Source organism: Pan paniscus, chromosome 9 (genome assembly GCF_029289425.2).
Source record: "Pan paniscus chromosome 9, NHGRI_mPanPan1-v2.0_pri, whole genome shotgun sequence".
NCBI classification, from domain to species: domain Eukaryota; kingdom Metazoa; phylum Chordata; class Mammalia; order Primates; family Hominidae; genus Pan; species Pan paniscus.
Window position 1 is genome coordinate 9,843,303 of NC_073258.2, and position 27,672 is coordinate 9,870,974.

Consider the following 27,672-nt stretch of genomic DNA (forward strand, 5'->3'; position numbering starts at 1 on the left):
AGATGGATCCCTTCTTCTGGGACACCAAGAAAAACACCATCCCCTTCTCCCCTGGCAATACCCAGCCAACCTTCCAGCTATGACTCTCCCCCACAGGCACCCTATTTCTTCTCATAACAACTCTGCACTCCATTATCCACCTCCTGGGAGCAAACCATTTTGTAGCCTATTCCAAAAAGCTCAAGCCAGCACAGACACCACAGGGCAGCAAACGAAATCTGAATCTCAAAGCTTGCCAGACCAGCAGCGCCCACTGAGAAACTCTCCAGATAAGAGATGATCCCAGCAACCCCACTGCCTCCTGCCATGTCTCTGCACATGCCATCAACGCTCTGCTCTCAGTGAAAATGGCTGACGGGAGGAGCTTTTCCTCTACAGACCCAACGCTGCCATTTCCCTCCCCTGTGGTGGGACTCGAAGAGGGGCTGGAGAACACGTCTCCACACACACACAGCTGTGGCCTGCTCTTGGCTCTCTCCTCCCACTCTTCTGCAGCGCAAACCAGGGTGGAGGATGGTGTCAGAGCCGTCTTTCGGAACACTTGTCATTTCAAGAACCAGAGAGGCAAAGCCCTTCAGGCATGTTTGGAGTCCCAGAGAGCTCAGCACAGGACTCGTGCTGCCAACACTGTGACTCTAGACTATCTTGCTGGGAATCGGGATTTCAGCTCCTCTTTCCACACACCTTCACCCCCAGCACTGGGCACCCACTTCTGCAGCTCCCCACTCAAATTGGTCCCCCTCCTTTATGACACTGGGCTTCTCTGGATTCCTGTCAGCCGTTTTCTCCAGTCCTGGGGCTCTCAATATCTCCAAATACTCACATGGGTAATGGGTTCCTTGACCCAATGCCAAGCATCTGTCTCTCAAAGAGCAGTAGGCCTTTCCTAGGGCATCTGCCATCAGCTCTGCTGCCCTTTGCTGCCCTCCCCTGGCCATTGACATCACTGCAGGTAACTCTTCAGGACTCTGATGGGTTCATTGATACATCCATTCAAAAAAAACGTATTTAGGGGCCCTGTGTGCCACGCGATGTCCAGACGCTGAGGATTCAGTGATAAAAACACATGGCGCCTGCCTTCCAGGAGTACACAGTCTAGTGAGGAAAATGAGAGAGAGGGAGAAAAGCAGAGAGAGAGAGAGAGATAATGAATGAATGAGAATGAGAATGAAAGAAGGAATGAGAATGAGAGAGAGGACTTTTTGAATGGGAATGAGTGGATTCTGGTGTGCCCTTGTGGAAGTCTAGATTTGCTCATTGTTCTGCAGACCCGACTGCCTAACACGTTCACCTGAAAAGGAATCCCCTGGCCTCCCCTTTGGAAGTGGAGTTGGAGAATTTATTTTAAACCGAATATTTCTGAGCAAGTGCAAAGCACCCTACCTGGCACTGAGGTATAATGGGGAAATGCTGGTCCCATCCCCCACAGAATTTACAATCTGGCTGAGGAAATAGACATAAGAAAATAATTAGATTGTTTAATAACAGTTATGGTGTTACCTGGTACTGTATTCTGTCTTAGTCATACCTAGCAAGAGCTCCACACAGCAAGGATAGGGCATGGGGTCCATGTTTTAGGGGGTAGAAGGAGTGAACCACAGAGAGCACAGCCCGTGCACACGGTAGGCACCTCAGGAAGTGCTGAATGCATGAAAGAGGCTGCGGAGCAGACAAGGCTCCTGGGAGCCAAGGCCAGTGTCTCCAGCCAGCTCAGCTGAAATCAGCAGCTCATGTGCTCCGTTCTTCACCTTCAGCATGCCCACTTCATCCTGAAACTCTCTTCTACCCACCACCTCATCTCCAGATGCAGATCCTAATGTCCCAGACAGGACTGTTGGCAGGTTCCAAGTCAAGTGAAGGATAATTCAAGAGCCACAGTCCAATAGTGCAGGAGCCATATCTGCTCCATTTGCCATTGTATACCCAATCCTTCACATAGTACCTGGCACATAGGAGGTACTCCATAATTCTGTGACGGTTGTTGAATGAATGCATGGATTTTGCGTAACTATTCAGGCAAGAGCTTAGCTTCTATAGAGAATTTGGTCATGATTGGATTCATTTGATCAGTGGAAGCAGCCATTCCAGTTTACTATAGAAGTGACATTCCAGTTACTATAGAAGTAGATTTAGAACCTAATTTGGCCTATTGGCTACAAAAAGGGTACAGACTCTGAGTTGTAGTGAGACTGCCAGTCTACCTGCAGGTCGATGAGGGCTCCTCCATCCTCCCTGGGCTGAGATTTAGTAGTGCCTCTTTTTGCTCAGCCTGCTCTCTAATCCTCAGGGTGAGAGATCAGTATGAACTGACAGGTCTGAGAAATCTTCCTAGGGGAGGAAGAAGGGTTTCCAGCTGCAAGGAGAGAGCAGCGTGCAGTGACAGTGAGGCACCAGGATGTAGAACAATGCTGCCAGAACATATTCCCTGAGGTTTGGGAATGAACTTCTTCAAGGGCTGTGCTCCCTTTTCGATGGGTCCTAGTGGGCCTCTGTGCTGGTCGTGACCGACTTTTCTTCAATGATCCAGTGGAGGCTGCAATGTATTTTGCTTAAAACTACAGCTGGTTTGTAATTTTGGCCTCAGACAGTAATTACAGCTGCTGGGGCTCCTTGGAGAGATAATTACGGAAAGAATTCAGCATATTCATTTTATCTACACACTTAACCATCAATTAAATCATTACCATCTAATCCTATTCCAGAGTCTAGAAATGTTCTGTGAATATATAATTTTGAAGGCACTGAAGTTTGTTTTCAGATGGTTTTAAGTGAAAAATTGCCCAATTTCCATAGCCAATGGAGGCTTTCTCTATGAAAGCAGAGCCGAGAGTATCTCCTGGCTTGTGGTTGCTGCCTCCCTGGGGGCCTGCACCACATAAAGGGCCAAGCAGGAATGGATTGATAGGCGGGAGCTGGGACTTTGCCTTTGATCTCCCATGGAGTTTGTGATTTTCCAAAGCAGGATTAGCACTGGGACTTAGAGGTCAGTGGCTGGAGACAGACAAGAGGGTGGCTTGTTTTGCCAAGGAGCTTCCAGGAGAGTCTTCCCCTGCTGGGATTCTGCTAGGGCCCTGGGCTGTCATCCACTTATCAAAGTCAGGATGGGGTCTTTTCACTTTGGGAACCCAGGAGAGAGTGTGGTATTTAAAAGCGTGAGTGCTGGAGCTGGCTTCACTTTCTGGCTTTGCCATTTTTGAGTTGTGTGTCCTTGAGCAAGTTTCTAAATTCCTCTAAACCTCAGGTTATTCCACTCTTTAGCAACACAACAATAGATCCTACCTCACAGAGCTGTGTGAGACTTAAATGAAAAAATGAATGTAACATGTTTAACACAGCATCTGGAACTTAATGGATGCTAGGTAAACTTTGATAATTGATATTATTCAACATACATGTATGTACAAGAAAAGGAGAGAAGCAGAAGGGAGAAATCAAATGTCCAAAAATGTGCTTCAGTGGGAACCAGGGCCTCTGAAAGCATATGTGGCATGGGCTGGGACTGCCCCTGGGCTTCACTGTCCAGCCTTGGACTCCACGGCCGCTCTCTGCTCTCTCTGACCTTGACTTCCCTTGGGGATGGTCGCCTGGGAGCCCCTGACTGCAGTCCCCCTCTGTACCCCTCCTCCCTGACCCTACCCTCTCATGGCTCCAGCCTGGTGCTTCTCCAAAAACCTTGCTGCACTGCTGGTACCCTGAATATGCCTGTTCTCCTCCTACACTTCCAACCACCCTTTTCTCTCTTTCTCATGGGCTTTCGCTGGCTGACGGTGGGATATAGTCATGCCTCAAGTTTCTGACCTAAGTCACTTTTTGTTTTTTTCTACACCACACAAAGCAGCATCTGGGAAGACGGCCCACAGGGATGCAACTGCTTCCTGGCCTCTTTCAGCCAGGGAGGCAATTTTTCTAATAGACAGGAGTCTTGGGCTGAATCCTCTTGAGACTGTTCCTAACACTGGAATCCCAGAGGCACTGTCTATACAGTGGGGCCCTGAGGAAGTCTCCTCTTTGTGAGCTGACTCTTCCAGATGGCTGCACTAGTCCTCTGGCCAGTGTTTGGGCTCAGACAATCCTACCCTACTGCACACGGTACGTGGCTCCTGTGCTGAAGTTACTAAAAAGCCCAGCTCTTGTAGCTGGCATAGAACTGGTCACAAGGCTGGCTTTTGCCCTGGCATAAGCCACCTCTATGTGGGAGCCCCAAGCTGGGAACCAGCCCCAGGCACAGCATCAAGTCCACGTGGCAGACTTGCCTGGAAAACACCCACTTGACCTTATAGTTGTGCCTATCACCGAGCCAAGGGCTGCAAAGGAAATGAAAAGCTCCCAACTGCTGAAATCATGGAGCTGGAATATCAAGTCTCTATGTTCAAGGATAATCATGGTTATCGTTGGAAGGACTGTACAGTGAAGATTAATTTTTAACCTCCTCTGAGAGTTGTAAGAATTAAATAAGTTAATAAATGCAGAACACTTACAAGAGTGCCTAGTACCTAATGTGTGCTCAATGGATATTAGCTATTATTAGTATCATTATTATTAAAGGAGAAACCAGGCTTCATGAGGTGTATGGAGTCTTGGCCAGAAACACTGATTCTCCTGCTTTGAGAACTCTCAGGAGGGCTTACTCTTGGGCTGGTCCTCCTGTCCAGTGATCTCCGGAGCCAGTGACAACATGACAACTTCCTGATCCCAAACATTAGCATGTGGTACCACAGGTACCACAGGATGGTCTTTTAGGAACCTAGATCCTAGCACTTCCCAGAGCAAGGGAAGAAAAAGCCCTCCCTGGCCATACCCCGCCAGCCACTCTGCCTTGATTCCCTCAAGGGGAAGCAGGAGGGGATGCCCACAAGCTCCCTCTCCAGAGGCGGAAGACCAATACCCTCATTTCTCCTTGCTTCTCCTCCCCTCCTCCTGGAGAATGTGGGTAGGTGGTTCCTGCCCTGCCTTTCTGTCTGTGAGCCCACTTTGGTCCCTGGTCAGCTCCGCAGGCCTCCTGCAATCACTGCTGAATCATGAATGATCCACTGGGCAGTGAGGACCCAATCCCTGAGGGGAGCTTGGGAGAGAAGCATGGGACACATCAGCATCGCCAGGGCTGTCCACCTCAGGGCCCAGAGGCATACATCCTGGTGCCCTTTTGCTTCACTATTTGCAGTTTGGCAACATGGAAGTGTGTGTGTCTGCAGAGCTGGTGAGGTCACTCTGTCTGATGCACCACTAAGGCTTTCCAATGTTCTGGAACTGTCTGATTCGGGGTCTGATCAATCTTGCCCTCATATCGCTGATTCTCTGAGCAGGGACAGATGTGGCCACCTTCCTGTACCATAGTGAATACTTCAGGGAACTGCCTGCCCCCTTCATGACTCACCCTGGTACCTCACCCCAATTCTCCATCTTTCTCTCTGGCTCTCCGTGGCTTCCTTTTATAGGTTAGAACCCAAGTTCCTTAGAGGGCACACAGAGGCCTTCACAACCTGGCCCCTCTCTATCTGGAGGCACAGCCCATCACTGCCTTTGAACATTTTATGCCCCAGCCCCAGCACACAGGCCACTTCTAGTACCCTGGCAACACTGCTCTGTGGTGCCACTTTGCTTTTGCTCATGCTGTTCTCTTTGTCTGCGATAGCTACACAAAGCTCCCTCACAAACATTCACTTCCTTCGAACTCAACATACAGATAAACTTTTCTCTGTATATATATCTTTGTGATAGCTCCCACAATCCTATTTTGTAATTTTGTGTTGGTTTTACTGAATCAACTATGAGTTCCCTGAGAACAGATACTGTATCTCATTCATCTCTAATCCTGAGGCCATACAGATAACCTTTTCTCTGTATATATATCTTTGTGATAGCTCCCATAATGCTATTTCATAATTTTGTGTTGGTTTTCCTGAATCAACTATGAGTTCCCTGAGAACAGATACTGTATCTCATTCATCTCTGAATCCTGAGGCCATACAGATAACCTTTTCTCTGTATATATATCTTTGTGATAGCTCCCATAATGCTATTTCGTAATTTTGTGTTGGTTTTCCTGAATCAACTATGAGTTCCCTGAGAACAGATACTGTATCTCATTCATCTCTAATCCTGAGGCCATTGTGTAGGCCCCAGCATACAACTAGGTGCCCAGTGTTGGCTGAATGAGAGCAAGAGGGTGGGCTCAGCTTCTCATTTGCTCAGCATGAAGTGTGCAAACTCCTTCCTGACTCACAAATTAGGGATCCTTCATTGACAGTCATTGTATGGTTTCAGAAGATTGCACGTTCAAATGTCTACACTCTAAAAAGCTGAATGAAAAACACCCTCACCAACAGCATCTCATGTTTTGCCTAACAGCATGAGCTCTGCCTCTCTGTAGGGGCTTTAAGCAAAGCCTTGACAGTCTGCAAGGAGAGAATAACCATGGGGCTCGGGGTCCCGTGAACTTTGGGATATTTCACAAATATCCTAAATATTGTTGAGACAATCTAGTGACTTTGTGAAACTGAGGAGAAATGGGGAGGCCTTCTCTCTGAAGGGCCTCAGAGCCATCTGGTTCTATCTGGGATTTATTCTGAATGCAGCCTTTACAGTGAGAGGGCGCCATACTCAGGTGCAGGGATCTGGCTTGAGACTTGGGGAAAACATCATTGCCTTTGATGGCGCCTGTGTGGACACAGACACCTCATGCACATCTTCTCCGTTCAGGGCTCCATATCCCTGCTGCGGCTCGCCTCAAGGCGGAACAGGGTAGCAGCACACACCTCCTGTTCCAAGGAAGACAGCATCTGCTGTGAGTGTGCCGCTTTAGCAAGATGACTGTGCTTTATTGATTGCAATTTCATGCTGTGATTATGCACGTCAGTCTACGCTGAAAATGGCAACTGTGCCCCCTGCATCTCCAATGTTGTGTGGTGTGTGGTTCTGTCTTCCAGACATACTGAAATAGTTTGAAAAAGTGGCAAAACCTGCTCTACAGAGCAAAAAGAATTATCTCAAAATAACTCACTTTGCATAGGCCTTCAAACGTAATTCTTTAGCAGGCCCAATGAGTGTGGGGCAGGGTCTCTACAGCTTCCCCAGAGACCTGAACCCCTCTTTTCAGTCGTGGCTTCACGGTGGATGGGTCATCACTAAGGATGAGAAGGCTGCCAGGCCCAGTTGACTGGGGTGGGGCAGATTCAGGGCTTGAGGTGGAAAGGAAAACTGGGAGCAGCAGGGGCTTAGTCTTCACAGAATGAAGGAGGGTGGCCAAGGGTGTTGCTGATGGAACCAGGGAGGAGAAGCCAAGACTCAGAGGGTTATAAGAAAGTGGAGGAGCAAAGGCATCAAGGAGCAAAAGAGGTCAGGCATGGGGGCTCACACCTGTAATCCCAGCACTTTGGGAGGCCAAGGTGGGCGGATCACTTGAAATCAGGAGTTTGAGACCAGCCTAGACAACATGGCAAAACCCTGTCTCTACTAAAAATACAAAAATTAACCGAGCATGGTGGTGGATGCCTATAATCCCAGCTACTCAGGAGGCTGGGGCACGAGAATTGCTTGAACCCAGGAGGCAACAGTTGCAGTGAGCCAGCCTGGGCAACAGAGTGAGACTCCATCTCAAAAAAAAAAAAAAAAAAAAAAAAGGAGCAAAAGCGACAACCTTGCCAGGCCACCCTGAGGTGCATAGATGCATGGAGTGTGAGGGACTAAGTGGCCTCTTGAGAGTGCTACAAAGAAAGTGTTGTGACTTCAAAAGAGAACCAGGATTCAGCTGAAGTGAGAAAGTGGATACAAAGTTTACATGAAGGATTAAGGATGTAGGGGAGGTAGGTGTGGAGCACCAGGGGAAGGCTGGAGACAGTGGAAGTGGGGGACTGGTTTGGAGAAGGGGAAGTACAGGGCAGGATATGATGACAGTAGGGACAAGAGAAGCAACTGGACCGGGGGTGTGGAAAGCACAGCCTGCCAGGTTTGATCTCAAGGGGCAAAGTCTGCTTCACCCACAGGAAGCAAGGTGACCAGGCTATCCTAGAAAATAAAGCCACAGCCATCCTCAGACCAGCTGTTCTCCTAGAGTTGTTTGAGAGAGGGCCTGAACTGTCTCTCCTCATGTACCCATTTATTCGTCCATTCCCCAATGTTTGTGAGCATTGGGTCTGGTGGGCCCCTGCTCTTCCCACCACCTTAAACCCTCTCCTGCCTGCCCAACTACCACCCCCTCCCCTGTGCCCAGCTAACTTCTCAACTCCTGTCTGCCTTCTCCCCGATGCCAGTCATTGCCCTCCTCCCAAGCAGGCATGCTTTGCCTGTAATATGATCCCTCTGATGAATAATAATCCAATGTTACATTTTCTACTCTATCCAGACCACTGTGCTCAGCGCTGTACAGGCATCCCCAGTTTAACTCTCACCCTGTGAAGTAAACAGTTTTGTCTCCCCAGATAAAAGAAGCTGAGGCTTAACTAATTTATCCAACATCATGAGGCAAATAACTGGCCGAGCTATCAGATTAAGGTAGATGGTATTATTTCTTCATTGTTATATGCCCCAGCACACTCTTGTCAGGGTCTTGACTCCAATGACTTAGGACTCGGGCCTGGGATTTGCTTCAATCAATAGAATATGAAAGGACGACAACATGCCAGTTCCACGTTTCTACTCACCCCCTTGAACTTTTAGCATCTGTCATGGGAATAACATGCGCTGGAACACAGGGGCTTCTTCAGCTTGGTCCTGGAACAAGAAGATGCAGAAGTAGATTTCTACCTGTCTGGCAGAGCTGCAGCCAACCACAAACTCATCAGCAAGAAATTAGTGTGTATTGTTGTAAGCAACTAAGATTTGGAGTTGTTATTGTAAGAAAAGCTGACAAAATACAGATTTAAACTCACAGTGTTCCTCCATCTCAGCGCTTTTGGGCATAGCTACCAAGCTTATTCAGGTCCAAATGTGGACTTACTTCTCTCCACCTGTTAGGAAAGGCTTTCTCTCTTCATTATTTTATCATCAAGATGAATCTCACAACCTACTGGAATTCCAGTTTAACTTTTCTTTTCCTTCTCTTGCCCTCTCCCTGGAAAAAGTTTTACACATGCCGACACATGTCAGCAAACCTCTCAACCTCACATCTGTGCTGGTCAAGCAGCTTTGAAGACACAGCTATACCAGTCAGAGCACAATCAGTTTCTGACATGGTCAGTGTCGGGATCACACAGTAATGCTGGTTTTAAAAGACTTTTCTTTCTCAGCTGTTATTATTCAGCTCACTTAACAATTAAAACTAGAGCAATGCCTTAGAATTTTTAAGAAAATTCTTTTGTTTCCATCCTGCTGGCACCGATTCGTCATCCTTTATGACTTCACATTCCCAAATGATTTGTGATGTAGGTTTTTTGCTAATGTACTTTCAGTTGTTTTGCTTCTGATGTTTCCTCCCCACCTAATCAAATGCTTCAAAATAACCATAATTTCTAAACCCAGTAGGACATAGGACATGCACTGAATAATACGCAGTAAAATTTATTAACAGAAAGCCCTTTGTTTTTAAAACTCTGAAAGCTAATGGAATACTCTTTTTTACTTTAGAAGGCATGCTGTGTTCTGTGTGGTTTTCCCACAGATGTGTTTTTAAATGTTGCATTCTGTTAAGACTAAATTTTGTATTTGCAAAGATTTTACTCCCCCAAAGCGGAACATAATTTCCCTCACTATCTTAGCTTGAAGAGGCCTGAAGTGAAAATGTATGACTTTGCTTATGCAGCTTTTCTTCTCCTCTTCAGATAAAAGAACCACATTTTCCTTTGAGGACTCACCCCTCTTCCCCCTCTAACCACGTGGTTTGGGTAGAGGTATCCACATCCTCAGCTCCAGGAACGTCTTTGCATCTCCCCAGGCTTAAGCCCAATCATCACATTCAGGGATTGGTTCGGGGTGAGTGTGTGACCTAATTTAGGCCCAGGAATTTTGTTGGAACTATCAGGAAAAGTCACATCTTTCCACTGGACTTGAAGCTGTGAGGATGCAAATGTGGAGTTGTTGGCTGCTATCTCACCATCAAAATAATAGAGTGCACTCCAGGATGGAGTGAAACAAAAGAAAGCATACTTGAGAAGTAGAGAAGGTGATAATGAGTCCTGATGACACTGAACCTCTGGATCCAGCTGTGCCTGAAACTGTTTCTTGCAAGGGACTAGCATGTACCTCATGACCAACAACAACAAATCTGACGTTGCTGCTGGTTGGATTCCAACTCTAGAGAAAGAGATAGCTAGAAAATTAGTCTGCACACACAAAAGCAGAGAAAAAATACACAAAATACCCAGTGGTTAATTTTAAAATGTGAATGAGCAATCAAGGGTCACTAAGTAAGACAGAACTGACAGCATTACAGGTTTATATTTAAAACACACACACACATACACACACACACTGAGGAAACAAAACAATGATAAGAAATCAAATTCAAGTGTAAAATAAATCAAAAGTATAGTAATCTTAAGTAATTAACATCTAGAAAATCTACTCACAAGCACTTCTGCTTGTTGCCACATTGGCCTCAAGTATTAGATAAGAATGTCCTGGCTCCCACAGGCCTTCTCACTCCTGATTCTGTTCCCTGCAGTTCTCCTCACTCAGAAAAGCCGCTCTCTGACTCTATCCACTGCTTCTTTCCCACAGAGGTGTAGGTATGTAAGTTGGGGCCATTTCAAAGGCAATCTTCTCCCATCCTCTTGTGCAATGTCTTGAGAGGCTGCTCTGAAGAAGTTCTAATTTTTGACAAAGTTTTGCTTCTGTACAGTCAAAATGATCTCACTGGGGTTTCCACATGTTGCTCCTGGTCTGCCCATTAGGACAGCTCTGAACGTCCCCTTCCCTTCCATAGTGCTTTTGTTTTTATTTTTGCCTTACCCATACTCCTTTCAGAGAGACTGGTCCTTAGAGCAGAACATAAATTCCATACAAGATAGCAATGGAGCCAGTTGCCCAGAGAGCTTTGAATGGGACAATTATCACACCCTGAGTCAAGTAGAATGCTTTGGGTTTCTAGGAACAGAAAACCTAACTCAAACTCCTTTTTATGAGATGAAGTTTTGCTCTTGTTGCGTAGGCTGGAGTGCAATGATGCGATCTCGGCTCACCACAACCTCCGCCTCCTGGGTTCAAATGATTCTCCTGCCTCAGCCTGCCGAGTAGCTGGGATTACAGTCATGCGCCACCACGCCCAGCTAATTTTGTATTTTTAGTAGAGACAGGGTTTCTTCATGTTGGTCAGGCTGCTCCCGAACTCCCGACCTGAGATGATCCCCCTGCCTTGGCCTCCCAAAGTGCTGGGATTACAGGTGTGAGCCACCGCGCCCAGCCCTGAAACTCCTTTAAAGAATAAAATGAGGCCGGGCACCGTGGCTCATGCCTGTAATCCCAGCACTTTGGGTGCCTAAGGCGGATGGATTGCTTGAGCTCAGGAGTTCTAGACCAGCCTGGGAGACATACTGAGACCTCCGTCTTTACAAATATAACAAAAATTAGCCAGGCATGGTGGCGTGCCCACTATGGGGAGGAGTGGGTACTGTCAGTACAAGCTGGGAAGATACTTCCAAGTGTTTCTGTAACCCCTAGGAGCCAGCCATTGGCTTATCTATCATCAGTTCCCATGACCATCTTCAGTTGTCCTGGTCTCTAGCATGCACACATTCATTCAGCCAGTGTTTATTGAGCCCCGCCATATGCCACATGCTATTCCCAACACTGGGAATAAGGTGTTGAGCAAGGCAGTGAGTGGGGACCCCTGCGCCGTGGAGGTTGCATTCTGGTGGAGGGAGACAGGCAAATTGCATACAGTTGAACAGAAAATAGGTCATCACAAGCTGGACGATGCAAATACAAAGGCAAGATGTGACAGCAGTGATGGGGCACTCCTTTGTGCTGGGTGGCTGGGGAAGGCCCTGAGAAAATGACACTTTCCCTGACTGACCAGAAGCAGACAGCCAAGCAGAGGCCTGAGAAGTGCATTTCCATCACAGAGCAGATGGCCAGCGTGCATCTCTGGAGCAAGGACCAGCATGGCCTGTCCAGAAGTAGAGAGGAGGCAGGTGTGGCCAGGACCATGAGCAACGAGAGGTAGAGTTGTAGGAGAGGAGGCCGAAAGGGAGTCAGGCCAGGGCGCAGAGGGCATGGCCCCTAAGTTCAGATCTCAGTCCCCCTCCTCAGGAGCACCAGGGAAGAGGCCTTACGCCCAGTCTCCTTCAGCAGGCACCCTCTGCGGTCTCCTCTTGTTTGACAGGCCAGAGGCTCCCAGCTGGCCAAGAGGGCTCAGCTTCCCCACAGGGCAGGATACCAATCCCTAAGTCCAGGTGGGTTGCCCCTTTTCTGACATTGCTGCTCCCCAGTCACTTTTCTTTCCTTTCCTTGCTACCTACCTGATTTCCAGCCCTTGATGAGAGTCCAAGCCTCCAGCTCCCAGAATCACCCTTCATTTTAATACTCAAATGCCCTGAGTCCCCACCCTTTCTCTCTGGCCCTTAGTTGATGTCTTCCTCCCATTTGTCTCTGCAGTGGCCTGAGGAATGCTCTTTTTTGCATCTCATGATTCCAGATGATGCTTACCATTTCTGCTCTCCGCTGTACTCCAGGCTTCTCTACAGCCGCTTCTCCCAGCCACCATCTTCTCCCTGCCCTATCCCCACATCCTATCCCAAGCACGGACACAGTCCCTTTCCCCATTCCCCCAAAGCATGCAAATGCCAGACGATAGCATTTAATGAAGACTTCCTAAGGGCTGGGGATAACACGAGTGAGGACAATGCGAGTAACCGAAATTAAAAATTCTATAGCCAGGGAAAGAAACATCCATCTAATATCATAATTGTCTCTGCCAATAGGAAACTGCCTACGGGGAAGACATTTTACATTGTTATGCAGAATAACACAGCCTCTCATTCTGAGATTGGACCTGGGCATTACCTTTAATAACCTAAGGCCCCTGATACCTCCCCAAAGAGCTGTTTCCCCAGCACCCCAGCACACTGTCTTGCAGGTGGTTTCTTCACTAGGGTGCCAGGATGAGGAGATGTGTGAAGCTAAAGTCAGCGCGAAGTCAGCTTTCTCTCCACTCACCAAGTGGTGAGTTTGCCTGGAGGAGGCTTCTGTTTCTAAGTCACACAAAGGCCCAATGCTAACAGCATGGCTGAGAGATACATGCCGTGGCCTACTGTCAGCCACAGTGTATAGAGGACAGCAGATACACAGATGAGAGAAAACGAATTCAGCTAATAGGTTTTATTTGTTTTGACATTGTGAGTATCTTTGAGATGAAAAGCTAATAGTTGGAATAGTGCCAAAAATCTTAATATTATTAATAACATATCAATAAAAGCCTCTAAACCTTTAAGGATAAAAGAAAGTTTCTTATCTCGTATCCTCTTTTCAAACACATTTAAGGGCCTTTGTTTCTGTCTCTTTCACTGAGGAAAAAAAAAGCAAGCTGCAAGACAATACATTTTCTAAAATTAGCACACATTTAATTGACTTTTGAAAATGAAGTTCTATTCAACCTATTAGATATGTATATTCCATACAACATTCCAATGTTTAAGCTATTTTTTTTTTTTTTTTTTTTTGAGACAGATTCTTGCTCTGTCATCCAGGCTGGAGTGCAGTGGCGCCATCTCGGCTCACTGCAGCCTCTGCCTCCTGGGCTCAAGCGATTCTCCTACCTCAGCCTCCCAAGTAGCTGGGACTACAGGCACCCGCCACCACGCCTGGTTAATTTTTGTTTTTTTTTTTTTGTAGAGATGGGGTTTTACCATGTTGCCCAGGCTGGTCCTGTACTCCCGGATCCAAGTGATCCACCCACCTCGGCCTCCCAAAGTTCTGGGATTTAGACATCAGCCATTGTCCCTGGCCCATTTAAGCTAATTCTGAGACTTTTTCCCAAATAGAGAAAAACACATCTGTAAATCACCATTGGAAAAAGAAAGGAGAACATGAAGGTCCTGGGAAAGGGGTGAAGGCCCCTGCTTGAGGACTTCATGGGGTTGGTATTTAGTCCCTCATGGTATCACAATAGGCTATGCATTCTACAGCTGCTCTTTGTGACCTGTGTAAATTCTGGGCAAAAATGGCCTTTCCCTGGGTCATGTCTGCTAAAGCAAGTATCACCGTCCAGTCAGATGGGGCTGATCCCAGCAGGTGCCCAAGAAGGAAGTCACCCACTGTCTAAAAGTCCTACATAATCCTCAGGGTTCATTTGAGGTGCCACCTCCTCCATGAAGTTTCTAGTGAGCAATGCCCCATTTGGAATGAAGTACTCCCTTAATAGTTTGATTGTATTTAGATTGTATTTGATTATACATTGACCACTTACCACCTCTCATTTTTATTTTGTAGTTAGTTGGATACATCTGTCTTCTCTCCTGATGTGAACTCTTTAGGTCTGGGGCGTAGGGTCTGTCAGTACCCACTAAATTGACTATTTTTAGTTGATTTGGACTTACTGCAGACCTTTTACTAAACATGGCAATTGAGCTTTTGCTCTCTGATCATGGAGAAGTTTCCAGTATGCAATAGTCAGGAGGCAGGAGGGGGCTGGTCAGTGTGTAAGTACTCAAGGGAGGATTAAAACAAGGTGCAGTCTGCACACAGCTCCTCACAGTGGGTGGAGGCACCCAGAGGAGAGAGGCAAGCTGCCTGCACATGCAGCAGGCTGGTTACACCTCCCTCCAGTGTCTTCCACATGTCAGGCGAATGACAGCTAGAGGACCTTGGGATCTTGCTCTTTAGCCAGAAAATGGCCACCCTCCATAAGTGGTAATGGTGATATCCTGAAATCAAGTTCACAGGTGAACAGATCTAATGTCCATTTTATTGTTCACTAAAGTTTAGGGTCAGTTGAGAGTGGGTGATAAATATATGACTCTTCATTCATTATCTCTTTGGTATTTATATTTTTGACTTATTTTTTCAGAACTCCATTGGTCCCTATTCAGGAAATGCTAAATTTAAACAGCCCCGTCCTGTTTTGGGACCAGCCACCTAGAGTTCTCAAGTGCTAAAGGCAACGACCTCCTTCCCATCTTCACTCACCAGTAATTCTACAGGGCCAGGCTCAGTGAGATCTGTCAAGGCAAGAGGGGTGCTTCAACTGATCCCATACTATCACTCAATTCTGGTTTTCTGACTCTCTTGTTTGTTCTTCAATCCAACCTCTACACTCCTTCAAGTACTAAAGTACAAATCTGAGCATGTAACTCTCCCACTTAAAAATCCTTCAATAACTGCCCTTCATTCTGAACAAGATCAAGATCGAGTTCCCTACCTTGGCATTCAAGGTCCTCTGTGACCCTGCCTCCATCTCCTCCTTATACTTTATGTTGGGGCCACACCTAATGGCTGGTGGTTCACACAATGCTTTCTATTCACCCCCATGCCCTTGCTTCTGCTTTAACTTTTTCTTGTGCTGTCCTTTCAACCCCTCTTTTCCTGCCTAGATCCAGCCTGTCTTTTTAGCATCTAATCAGTTGTCAGCTTCTTCAGGAAGCATTCTGAAGATCCTGTGGTATGAGCTAAATGCTTCTTGTCTGTGCTATCCTCTCCTAGCACCCTGTGCCTGCCCCTGACATAGCATTTGGTGCCACTTGATATTATCTGTGTGTGTGTCATCCCCAGCACCTCCCACTGCTCCTTGAGAATGGGCCTAAGTGTTATTCATCATTGTATAACAAGCACCTGGCAAAATGCCTGGCACAAAGTCAGCATTGAATAAGTTCTTGTTGGACAGAATTTCAATTTCTTCTATCTTACAACTTGTAAAATGATTTTTACAAGTTTTACTTACTGATTTCTTAGATAAATTCTCCATGTCAATTTTTCTTCAAATCTACAGGCATAGTGGTTCTATTAATGCACCAAAGCAACTGAGAGCTAGCTCTGAATGCCAAAGAGCCAGGCAACACCCATGAGAATGAAGACAGTGGCAGTGAAGGTCCCAGTCATCATCTCAGATGGATTTGCAGTGGCATGAAGGCTCAAACAGTTCTCATAAAGGTCTTTATAAGAGACTTACCTTAGTTTAAAAGGCAGGTTGGGAAACCCATGACCATTTCCTCCAGAAAGCACAGAATTCCTGCAAGCCTGGGGTCACTATTTTGGCTGCCATGCTGTCAGCTTATCCCAGCAGTCTTTCAAGGTGCTTCACTGTATGGCATCATTTGCTGTATTGTAAGAATTCTGTTCAAGTGAGAATCAATCAAGCTTCCTTTGAAACAATCACTTTGCATAAGGAAATGGGAGTTTCAAGGATTTATTTATTTGTTCAACAAATATTGATTGAATACCTACTATAGGTGCTGAAGATACATTTTTAGGGACAAAATAGTCAAAAATCTTTGCTCTAGTGAAACTTGACTAGTGGGAGACACAGATGTATTATGTTATAGTGAAGGTAAATGCTATGAAGAATAAAATAGGGCCGGGCGCAGTGGTGCACACCTGTAATCCCAGCGCTTTGGGAGGCTGTGATGGGCGGATCACCTGAGGTCAGGAGTTCGAGACTAGACTGACCAACATGGCAAAACCCCTTCTCTACTAAAAGTACAAAAATTAGCCGGGCATGGTGGCGGTCGCCTGTAATCCCAGCCACTCAAAAGGCTGAGGCAGGAGAGTCACTTGAACCTGGGAGGCAGAGGTTGCAGTGAGCCGAGATCATGCTACTGCACTCCAGCCTGGGCAACAAGAGTGAGACTCCATCTCAAAAAAATTAATTAATTAATTTAATTTAATAGAGCAAGCAATGGGGATCAGAAGTGTGATATAGATTGTTTACTTTTTACAGGGGGTTAATTTTAATGGAGGTAATTGTAAGGCTCACAAACAATTGCAATATTTGAGCAAACACTTGAAGGAGATGAGGGAGCAAGCCCTGTGGCCATGCAGAAATACAGGCTAAGGGAACGGCCAATACAAAGGCCTTAAGGAGGTTCACACGAGGATAGTGAGGAGAGTAATGTGGGGGATGCAGGAGAGAAAAAAGAGAGAGAAGTAGGGGATGAGATCAGAAAGGTAACAGCGGGCAGAGCTCAGGTAACTGGAACCCAGTAGAGCTTCAAAAGTACTTTGGCTCATTCGCCAACATGGCAATTTTTAAGAGAGATGTGACATGATCCAAAGTTATCACTGATCTCTCTGCTGCTGTGTTGAGAATAGACTAGATAATGACAAGGTTGGACGTGAGAATACCCATTAGGAGTCTACTGCTATAATCTAGATGGCAATAACAGAGGCTTGGACAGTGTAGAAGCAAGGAACATGGTGAGAAATGGTTACATTCTGGGTATATTTTGAAGGGAGACCCAATAGGGTTTTCTGTAGGGTATGAGAGAGAAAAGTAAAGGATGATTCCAAGGTTGACCGTGGAAAGATAGAGCTGCCATTAAGTGAGCTCAGGAAGACTGCAGGTAGAGCACCTATGTGGGATGATCAGGAGTTAGACCTAATAAGTTTGAAGCAACTATTGGATATCCATAGGAAAACATAAAATAGCAGTTAGATGCAGGAATCTAGAGTTCCAGAGAAAGATCAGGCTGTAAAAATGGATGAGATGTAAATGGTAAAGAGAAGAGGTCCCAGGACTAAGAACTGGGACATTCTATTTAAAGGTAAAGAAAAGAAGAGAAACCGATAGACTGAGAAGGAGCAAGTCATTGAAGTAGTAAGAAAACCAAGAGGGTGTGGTATCCTAGAAGGCAAGAAAGAAATTGTTTCCAGGAAGAGGGAATGCCCAGATGTGACAAATAAGATGTAAATAAAATGAAGATTAAGAACTGACATTGGGTTTACCAATGTGCTGGATATTGGTGGGGTACTGGTTTGAATAGTGTCCTCCCAAAATTTACATCTACCTAGAACCTCAGAATGTCACCTTATTTGGAAATAAGGTCTTTGCAGGTATGTTAAGATGAGCTTATGCTGGATCAGGGTAGGCACCAAATCCCATGACTAGTGTCCTTATAGGAAAGCCATATAAAGACCTAGAGGGACATACAGGAGACTGCCATGTGACAATGGAGGCAGGAATTGGAGTGATGCAGCCATAAGCCAAGGATTGCTGGCAACCACTAAGAGCTAGGAAGAGGCAGGGAAGAATTCTCCCCAAGAGCCTTCAGAGAAAGCATGGGCCCACTGGTACCTTGACTTCAGACTTCTAGCCTCTAGAACTGTGAGACAATAAAGTTCTCTTATTTTCAGCCATCCAGTTTGTGATACGTCATTATGGCAACCCTAAGAAACTAACACACTTGACGAAGCAGTCACTAACTTGTCTGTACCTTGATTTTCTCATCTGTAGAACAGGAATAAAAGTACCTGCCTCAGAGAATTGTGGTAAGGAGTAATAATATATCTAATATTCTTATAATAGTACGTACCAAATTCTACATAATGTTAACTGTTATAATAATTATAGATCTAATAATTTTGTTTTGAAATAAAAACACTTTTTTCACTTGTTCTTTGCTAAATTCTCATTAGCTCATTAATTTGACAGATTAAATTTTCCTAAACTTTTAAACACCAATTTTACATTTAATCAAATTCTCTTAAATATTTTTAAATAAGAAAAAAGATATAAATCTAGTGAGTAAAATTCTCCTAAATTTTTAAGCATTGTTTAAGCAATTAATTGATTAACTACATTTCTGTGAATATTTCAAGCTAAAATCACAAATTTAAAATGTGATTATATTAAACACTCCAAACATCGAATGCAGGTGTTAAACAAAATTGTTCTCAATCATGTAACTCTTATAATGCTAACAAATAAAATCTTATACATTTCGGTGAAATGATCTTAAGCATTTCAACGTCTTAAAAATAAGCTTTATAAATGTAGTATAATAGATTTTCCTAAGCATTTAAATGGTGACTATAAATTTAACTAGTTAAGTTATTCTAAATATGTCCATTAAAATCATGAATCTTATAATTTTCTAGTATATCAGATTGTTAAGCATTTAGCTTAAAAACAAAAATTGGGATAACAACATGTGTATTGCACTTGAATAAATAAAATTTACACAAAAGCATCATTTATCATTCTTATTTGTTAACCCTTTCTGTGTCACAGTTACTTTTCTAATTACTAGGAACACAATGATCAGTTTAGGAGCTATTTCTAGGAATTGAAATTACAGAGATGACCAGAGATTTGAGTCCCAAATTGCAGAGGTAGAATAACCGTGCACAGACATGGGATGGGGCATTGGTTGCCTCACAGGGGAATTTTACCAGAGCTATGAATTAATAAGGCAAGTTTCTTCTTCTGGTTGGCTTCTGCTTGCTGTACTGTCAGTGGGAGACAATCCTAGGCTTTTTAATGGAATTTTATTTTATAACCCAGTGCATCACATATATCCTAGGAATCTTTCCAATTTCACCCTTATCGAATTTTTGTTATAACTTTTATCATTCCTATTCCGTGATTTGGGTAGATGATGGAATTATGGACACACACACTCACACATAGTAGTCACAGAGCCTCCTGCTGAGACGTCCTTTTATTCTGTTCCTTCTCTTCATCCTTGATTCTATAGTCTTCTTTTGACCACACTGAGCCCTTCAAGAATAGAATGTGCATTATTTATCTTTGTGTTTTGTTTGTTTGTTTTTTGAGAGGGAGTCTGGCTCTGTCACCCAGGCTGGAGTGCAGAGGCATGATCTCGGCTCACAGCAACCTCCACCTCCCAGGTTCAAGTGATTCTCCTGCCTCAGCCTCCCAAGTAGCTGGGACTACAGGCACCCACCACTACACCCAGCTAATTTTTGTATTTTTAGTAGAGACGAGGTTTCACCATGTTGACCAGGCTGGTCTCGAACTCCTAACCTCAGGTGATCCATCCGCCTTGGCCTTCCAAAGTGCTGGGATTACAGGCATGAGCCACAGCGCCGAGCCTAACTTTGTTTTCTTAGTGCTCAGCACAAATGCCTGGTGCTCAATAAATGTTTGTTGAACGATGAATACATGTAATGAATATTAATTTGAAGTAACAAACTCCAAACATCCTCCACTTTACTTCATCAGGTAGAGTAATTTTGACCCTATAGTAATTTCCTATCTTGCCACCTCATCGAAAAATATGACAGTCCTTGTCTTACCTTCTGAATGGTGCCTTCACTGTAGCCTTTGCTTCTTGATTGTTTCTAATGAGCCCCTCTCAGTAAATAACAATCTACATGTCACACATGCCACGCACCATTTGCCACCTTTCCCCTCAAGGTCTACTTGACGGTGAATCTTAACACACTCTCCTATGAAGTCTGGACTGTTCAGAATTCATTTCTGGACTAAGAATCCTTTCTAGAAAGGTGCTGTAGTGGAGTTACCATTCAAAGCACAATAATTTACCATTCTGGGCATAGCACTTAAGAGCATACAGTTTAATCCATAAAAACATGGTGGCAGATTCTGGCTCTGCCATTTACTACCTTTATTATTTGGCCTTTTTCAGACTCAGTTACCTCACTGTGAAACTGTAATTGTAATATCTATCACAGAGGGTTAAGGTGAGGCATGAATGAGATAAGGTATGCAAAGCTCTTAGGATAGAGCTAGTGCTTAAGCACTCAATAAATAGTAGTTATTGCCCAAATGGACCCTTTCATTTTCCATGCTACTGGCCCAATCTCCTGAAAGGCAGTATAGTCACATTCATACTGCTTTATTTCTTTAACATACTTGTTCTTAAAGCCGAGAGAGGAAGTAAAAAAAAAAAAATAGAATGTGCTCTTTACAGAAAGAAGCTAATCAGATTGTAAACTGGCAGAGCGTGATAATTTTTCATATATTTGTAAAGCTGTGCTAAGCAACAGTCAACAAAATCAGATTCTAAACCAGCAGAGCATGATGAATCTTCATATATTTGCAAAGCTGTGGTAAGCAATAAACAGTCAACAAAATCCTGAGATTTTTGTGCTTTTTAAATAAAATTTTAAATGTAAATTTAACAATATTAAGTACATAATAAGATTAAATCATGTAATAAGAATCACTTCCATTTTTGACAAGCTTCTTAGTTCAGAGCCCTTAGGTACTTCCTGTAATAAAGTCCCATTTTCAGATTCACAGAGAGATATTATCTAATGTTTCACTCTGTCTTTTCATGTTCTTAATTTGGGGTTTGTTTCAATGGCCTGTCTCATATCAGCTGTCATTTTTGTGATCGAAATGTCACTTCACATTACAGTTTTCATTAGGACAGTTCTCATCTTTGGTTTCAATTCAATTTAATTCAAATTAGATCCTTATGTCTCAGGACAATTGAATTCACTTACAATCTTCTCTGTTCAGATAGATAGGATTGTAACCACTACTTCCTGTTGATACTACTGGAGTTGTTGCTACCTTCTAAACCCCTGGTACTGCCTGGGAGCCCACCAGGTCTCCTAACAAGGACACTGCTGCTTCTGCCCATGGAAATGGGGCTGGCACCAGCACTGGAACCAGCCAAGCTAGCATTATGCTCAACAGTTACTAAACCACCGTTACTGTCTCCGGTGTTGATGACTGAGTCTCTACCACCTTCCTCTCACCAAAATCCCACTGGGTCAATGCTTTTCTGAATTATGGAAAAATCTTTTCTCACATTTTGTTTTATACAATTTTTGGCTGAAAAACAGCTCACTGGGTTATAGGAGTTTGGAAAGGTGTAATTTGCTTATTTTGTTTGATTTGGTTGAGTTTTTCTAGTCTTCCCCCAACAGAAGCCAGACAAAAGGGGGCTGAACAACAACAGCAAAATTTACTCATGTCTTCTCCTGAGACAACTTTTTCAGGCCTGACTTGTATGCTTGACTTTCCCTAGAATAAGTTTGTTTTCAAGAGGCTTTTCTTGCAATATTGCTGGTAGCAATGACCCTATCATGACACCAGATGTATTGAAACTCCTTAATCCTGTCATCCTGTGGGCTTGGTCCCAGCTCACAAGCATTCTAGGACCTAGGACCTTAGTGGCACTGTCCAGAAGAGGAAAAGATTCAGAGCCCAGAAAACTCACCCAACTGAAGGGCTGCACCTTAAGAAGGGGGAGACCAGTAGGCTGCACCGCCGTATTTCCAGAGGCTGACCTTGATTCTGGCTAATTACACACACAAGGAAATTCACCAAATGAGCAAAACCCAGCTATGGAGTTCAGGTGGGAGCTGTGCTATGACTTGGCCATTGGCAACAATGCCTCTGCTAGTGGTATCCCTGGGTATGGGGACTGGTAAAAAAAATTGGCTAAGGTTGCAGCCTAGCCCTCTAAGCAGGCTTTAGACAGGCCATAAGAAATCAGGTACAGAGGTGGTCCCTAAGGCTGGGTACTTTGGGAGAGCTAAACCCAAAGCATTCTGAAGGAACTGCTTAAATGAAGAGGTAAAATTAGGTCATAATAGGGAAAAATGAGGTTGTGCACAGAACTGCGGGGGCAAACAAGATACATATGCATGTCACTAGCTGGGGGAATCCAGAGAAATGGGATAAGCAGCTAGGAAACCATAAGTGGGATGTGGCACCTGCTGTATGCTACTAGTTTGGACTAGGGTTCTTAAAGGCAGCTTGTCTGGCTAGATTTAGGGAGTCTAGAAAGCCAAGGCAGATAAAGTACTTTTAATACATCAGAAATGTAGACTGGACCTACAGAGGGAATTGATATAATTGCTAAAGCTTGGACTTTGAAATTGGAAGTCTTGGGTTTAAATCTCAGCTCTGACACTTAGTCACAGTGTGGCTTTGTGCAAATTAGTGTCTCTACAACGCTGCATCCTCCATTAAAGAACCCCACGGGGTCTTTTAAGAACTTGTGAAGTCCATATCCCAGTGCCTGGCATACAATAAGTACCCAAAAATGAAGGAATATGGGCTGATACCATCACAACTAATTCCAGACCACATTAATTGGTGGCACTGAGCCTGTTAACAATTTGCTTTCTCTGATGGGAAAGGACTCAGGAATTGGCAAACTGATATGGGTATGGGTTTCACAGTTGAAAGAGCGGCTAGGGAACCACGGGCCTGATGTAGATGGTGGCTTAGAAAGTAGAGCTATTCGGGGCCAGGCACGGTGGCTCACGCCTGTAATCCCAGTACTTTGGGAGGCCGAGGCGGGCGGATCACGAGGTCAGGAGATCAAGACCATCATGGCTAACAGACTGAAACCCCGTCTCTACTAAAAATACAAAAAAAAAAATTAGCTGGGTGTGGTGGCGGGCGCCTGTAGTCCCAGCTACTCAGGAGGCTGAGGCAGGAGAATGGCATGAACCCGGGAGGTGGAGCTTGCAGTGAGTCGAGATTGCGCCACTGCACTCTAGCCTGGGGACAGAGCAAGACTCCATCTCAAAAAAAAAGAAAGTAGAGCTATTTGGTTGGTGCTCCAGGGTAGCAGCTGATCTGGCAAACTGATATTTGAATCACAATATTAAGACAAATATCATTCAGTCTTTCTTCCTAGACACAGAAGCAAATACCCCTTTCCCAGAGATGTGTGTGTGCGCCCACACACATGCACACACTTCAAAGCCACGGGTCACAATCAAACATGGTTTCCCTTTGCAGTGAACACACTGGCTTTTAATACTTTCCTTAAGTTATAGCCTCACATGTGAACTTTTGATCTCTGAAATGAAGTCCATAAATTTCATTGTCAGAATGGTTGCTACTCTTTTATAGTTTACATGTGAATTTTGTTATTCCCATATCCATAGAAGTCACTTCAGTTTTTTCTCTCTATGGCCACAGTATTGCTACATTTAATCTGTGCTGGAAGGTGCCCTGAGTTTAAATTAAGTTGAATGCTGGGCTGAGTGTGAAACACAAGAGATACTGCTAGTCTGAGTCTGGGGCTTCCTTAAGAGAGCCGCTCCTTCACATCTCGAAAACAAGGAATGATGTCGCACCACTCAGACCTCATCTTTCCATCCCAGCTGTATTAGTCCATTTTCACGCTGCTGACAAAGACATATCCGAGAGTGGGAAGAAAAAGAGGTTTAACTGGACTTACAGTTCCACATGGCTGGGGAGGCCTCAGAATCACGGCAGGAGGGAAAAGGCACTTCTTACATGGCAGCAGCAAGAGAAAATGAGGAAGAAGCAAAAGCAGAAACCCCTGATAAACCCATCAGATCTCGTGAGACTTATTCACCATCACAAGAATAGCACGGGGAAGACCGGCCCCCATGATTCAATTACCTCCCCTGCCGGGTCCCTCCCACAACACGTGGGAAGTCTGGGAGGTACAACTCAAGTTGAGATTTGGGTGGGGGCACAACTAAATCATATCACCAGCCTTACCTCCGACCACTTCATTCCTCACACTACAGTCCAGTCACACCAAATTGTGATGATTCCTTCAATGCACCATGCCCTTTATTGCATTCTGCCTTTGCACAGTCTCTTTCCTCTACCCCAAGTGACCCTTCTTCTTTCCAGAGAGATTCCTCTTCAGCCTAAATGGCTTAGCTCAAGACTCATCCTTCACAATGTTCTCTATAGACCTCCTCAATCCCTTTGAAGTTACTTTCTCCCTTCCCATTGCCCCTGCAGTATTCTACGCAGCTTCTCACATTATAATATCTCCATCTGTGAGCCCTTTGAAAGCAGGGGGAGTGTCCTACTTATGGTCTTTGTATCCCCAGCATCTTTTACCATGCCTGGCACTTGTTTGGTGCACATTAAAAATGTATGAATGGGCCAGGCACAGTGACTCACGCCTGTAATCCCATCACTTTGGGAGGCCGAGGCAGGCGGATCACAAGGTCAGGAGTTCGAGACCAGCCTGGCCAACATGGTGACACCCTGTCTCTACTAAAAATACAAAAATTAGCCAGGTGTGGTGGCGGGCACCTGTAATCCCAGCTACTTGGGAGGCTGAGGCAGGAGAATTGCTTGAACCCAGGAGGCGGAGGTTGCAGTGAGCCAAGATCGCGCCACTGTACTCCAGCCTGGGTGACAGAGCAAGACTCTGTCTCAAAAAAAGAAAAAGAAGAAAAATGTATGAATGAAAGCCAATTTTTTTTTTGTTTTTTCTTCCTGCAGAAACGATGACCATGGGTAAGAGGACTGCTTGTGCCAAGGACACAATAGGACAACCATCTCACAAAGATCTTAAGTAACTTTTTCCATCCAGCAACACCCAGACGATTTCAGTGACCAAATGCTCAGCTGTAACCACAGCAATAACTGGCCTTCTTTCCAGATTGGGTTTGGTGAACCTGAATGGTCCAGCCACCTTCTGCAGGTGGCCCAAGGTGATGTGCTGCAGGGAAGCATGTCTCTCATGCCAAGAACCAAGATCGGACTATGAACAAAAACAAATGATAGATATAGTGACAGTACCAAGAGTACCAGGACTCAGTGTTTCATATGAAGCCCTTGGTGATGAGGACATAGCATCTGCCCTAGAAATCATTATTCCAACATAATATTATTTTCTAGAATGCCCTGGAAGGACAGAATATTTAAAAATATATCCAGGTGCTAAATAGGCAGCAGATCTCAATTTACACATGACTACCTTTGAGCTAATGACTGTCTCCAGAAAATAACTGTGCCCCAAGAAGTGCTCCAGATTTGCAAGGAATAGCCCCAAGAGAATACCAAGACAAGCAGGCTGTTCCCTGGAAAAAATCTAATGCAAGGAGGGCTAGTTCACAGCAAATTCACTGCCTCCTCCCATGCACGTGGTAGAGAGTACCAGTATCAACATGGCCCTGTTTTCTGCTAAAACCAGATTTTGAGGAATCAGAGACCCCCAACACTACTCACTCAGTAGCCAGCAGCCACTTCCTTTCAACTGGGAGTGTTATTAGAATGAAAAGTAATTAGTTAGAAGGGCATACATCTCAGTGGCATGAGCATTGTGGAATATCCTTTCCTAGGCACATTTGTCCACTAAGGGAACAGCCTCAGAAACTGGTATAGCAATGGATGAGATGAGATCATGGAGAGAGAAGCCATCCCCTATAGAAAGGCACAGCTTTTGGGCTTCTCTGGCCTGAAGGCCTTCTGGGGTATTTCCATATGCAACAGCCCAGAGTCATAGCCTTGGGCAACCACACGTAGAGGTTTCCTTCTCACTTCAGACACATACATCACTTTCACAGCACTTGGGGATGGAAATACCTACAAGAGTGAAGGTCAAGGGCCCTCCCCAGGCATCTCATTCATTACTCAGCTTCCTTCCTGACCAAGTCTGCCAACCAATGGCCAGCTATGCGCCTCATCCTCATTGCTTCTGCCTCCATGTAAATGAAACCAAAGGCCTCAGCATATCCTGGGAGGACTGGGGGCTGTTACCTAATGGTCCTCTCTGTCCCATTATAGGTGCAAGGCACCCCATCCACACATTTGCACCACTACTCCAAGATAGTATTTTTCTTTTCACACAATCTCTTTACAGCAGAATCCAGAGTTGGATTGTAGTTTACCTTCCTGGAAAGCTCATTATCTTTGTTTGAATTAACATTTCAGTATGGAACTAACTGGGCGGAGGAAGGATCGTTACACGTCTTCAGAAAGTTCTCATTGCCCCAGCTGCCTAGTACTATACAAGAAGCTCTACTTTGATGGCAGATCTAAGAAGGCTATATGGGCCTTTGGCTGTAGGAAGCAGTGTCATTACATTCAAGCTTCACTTCTCTGATTGGCTTCCAACCACTGGGATTCAAAGAGAATCCAAGGTTCTGCCTATGTCTGATGACATAAGGAAAACTTGGCTTCCTCTGCTCAAGGTTCCCCTCTGCTCATCCCTCCTCATTCAGACATCCTCCACCATACCAGTGTTTAGAACCAAAACATGAAGGGCTAGCACCACCAGGATAGTTAGCAGAAATATTGTCTGTAAAGCTAGGCAGATGAGCCCAGAAGAATGGTCCCAGAGAAAGCAGACTGGCTCCAATAGATATCAGGCAGCAATCCCAATAAATTCTGACATGTCCTTGGCAATGGAAGCCTGGGTTGGAGATCCTGAGGCAGCTGTGCCTACTGTTCCCCACCTCAGAAGCTTCCTGCCCAGAAAGCCAGCAGCCTTGGGATACTAATGAGGATGCAACTGGCTAATTGGTATGAAGTAGAAGGTGGCTTTGTAGGGGCAAGCAGGCAAAGAGTACTATCCACATGGCAGGCAGGTGGCTTTGTGTCTGGAAAGCTTTGCCTAGCCAGTACAGCTGTGACCAGAGGCTGGTTATAAATTTGAACTCCCTCAGCCCATTTGCAACTCTGCCTCTGTTCTCTTGCATTCTGTTTGGTTGCCCTTTAGTTTCCTAGTAAATGCTCCTTTTGAAAAACTCCAACCTTGTCTTATTTAACTTGGGGGAAGGGGATTCTCCAATGTCTTTTCCAGGATAAAGAAGGAAATTAAAATACCATGAAAAAATGGACATGGCAGTAGAAAGGAAACATTCTGATCAGACCTTGGGAAAAGCTCGTGCCGAGAGAGGGAGAGGCCAGGTGTCCCCCCACCCAACTGGCACTGATTCTCAGCCCCTTCCTCTTACTTCTGTTGGCTTCAAGGATATCTGCCCTTGATGTGTGTTGCTGCTGAAGCACCCTCCCAGCCAGTGAGTTGGACATATGCAGCAGGCATTTTGATGTCCAGGAAGTACACTGGTACATGACAGGAGCAAGGGTCAGGGAGGGGAGGGGAAAGGTTTCTACAATGCGGATGTTTTCAA

General features: G+C 45.0%; 2 protein-coding genes across 3 annotated transcripts in view; one reads left to right on the forward strand and one right to left on the reverse strand.

The window, feature by feature from the left end:
* The window catches only part of SYT9 (synaptotagmin 9), a 216,508-nt gene extending 189,217 nt beyond the window's left edge, over positions 1 to 27,291 (forward strand). For both annotated transcript variants that reach the window (XR_008620313.2, XM_003819106.5), the window contains exon 7: positions 25,037 to 27,291. Coding sequence is in view for 1 of the 2 variants with exons in the window: in XM_003819106.5 (XP_003819154.1) it covers positions 25,037 to 25,045 (9 nt within the window). In the remaining variant the exon portion in view is untranslated. The remainder of the gene's footprint in view (positions 1 to 25,036) is intronic.
* LOC103786176 (proline-rich protein HaeIII subfamily 1) overlaps positions 1 to 27,672 on the reverse strand; it is an 82,232-nt gene that overhangs the window by 7,121 nt on the left and 47,439 nt on the right. The window contains exons 5-7 of the mRNA XM_063607981.1: positions 19,487 to 19,582; positions 16,037 to 16,200; positions 8,640 to 8,709 (exon numbers count right to left, since the gene is read on the reverse strand). The gene's annotated coding sequence lies outside the window, so the exon portion shown is untranslated. The remainder of the gene's footprint in view (positions 1 to 8,639; positions 8,710 to 16,036; positions 16,201 to 19,486; positions 19,583 to 27,672) is intronic.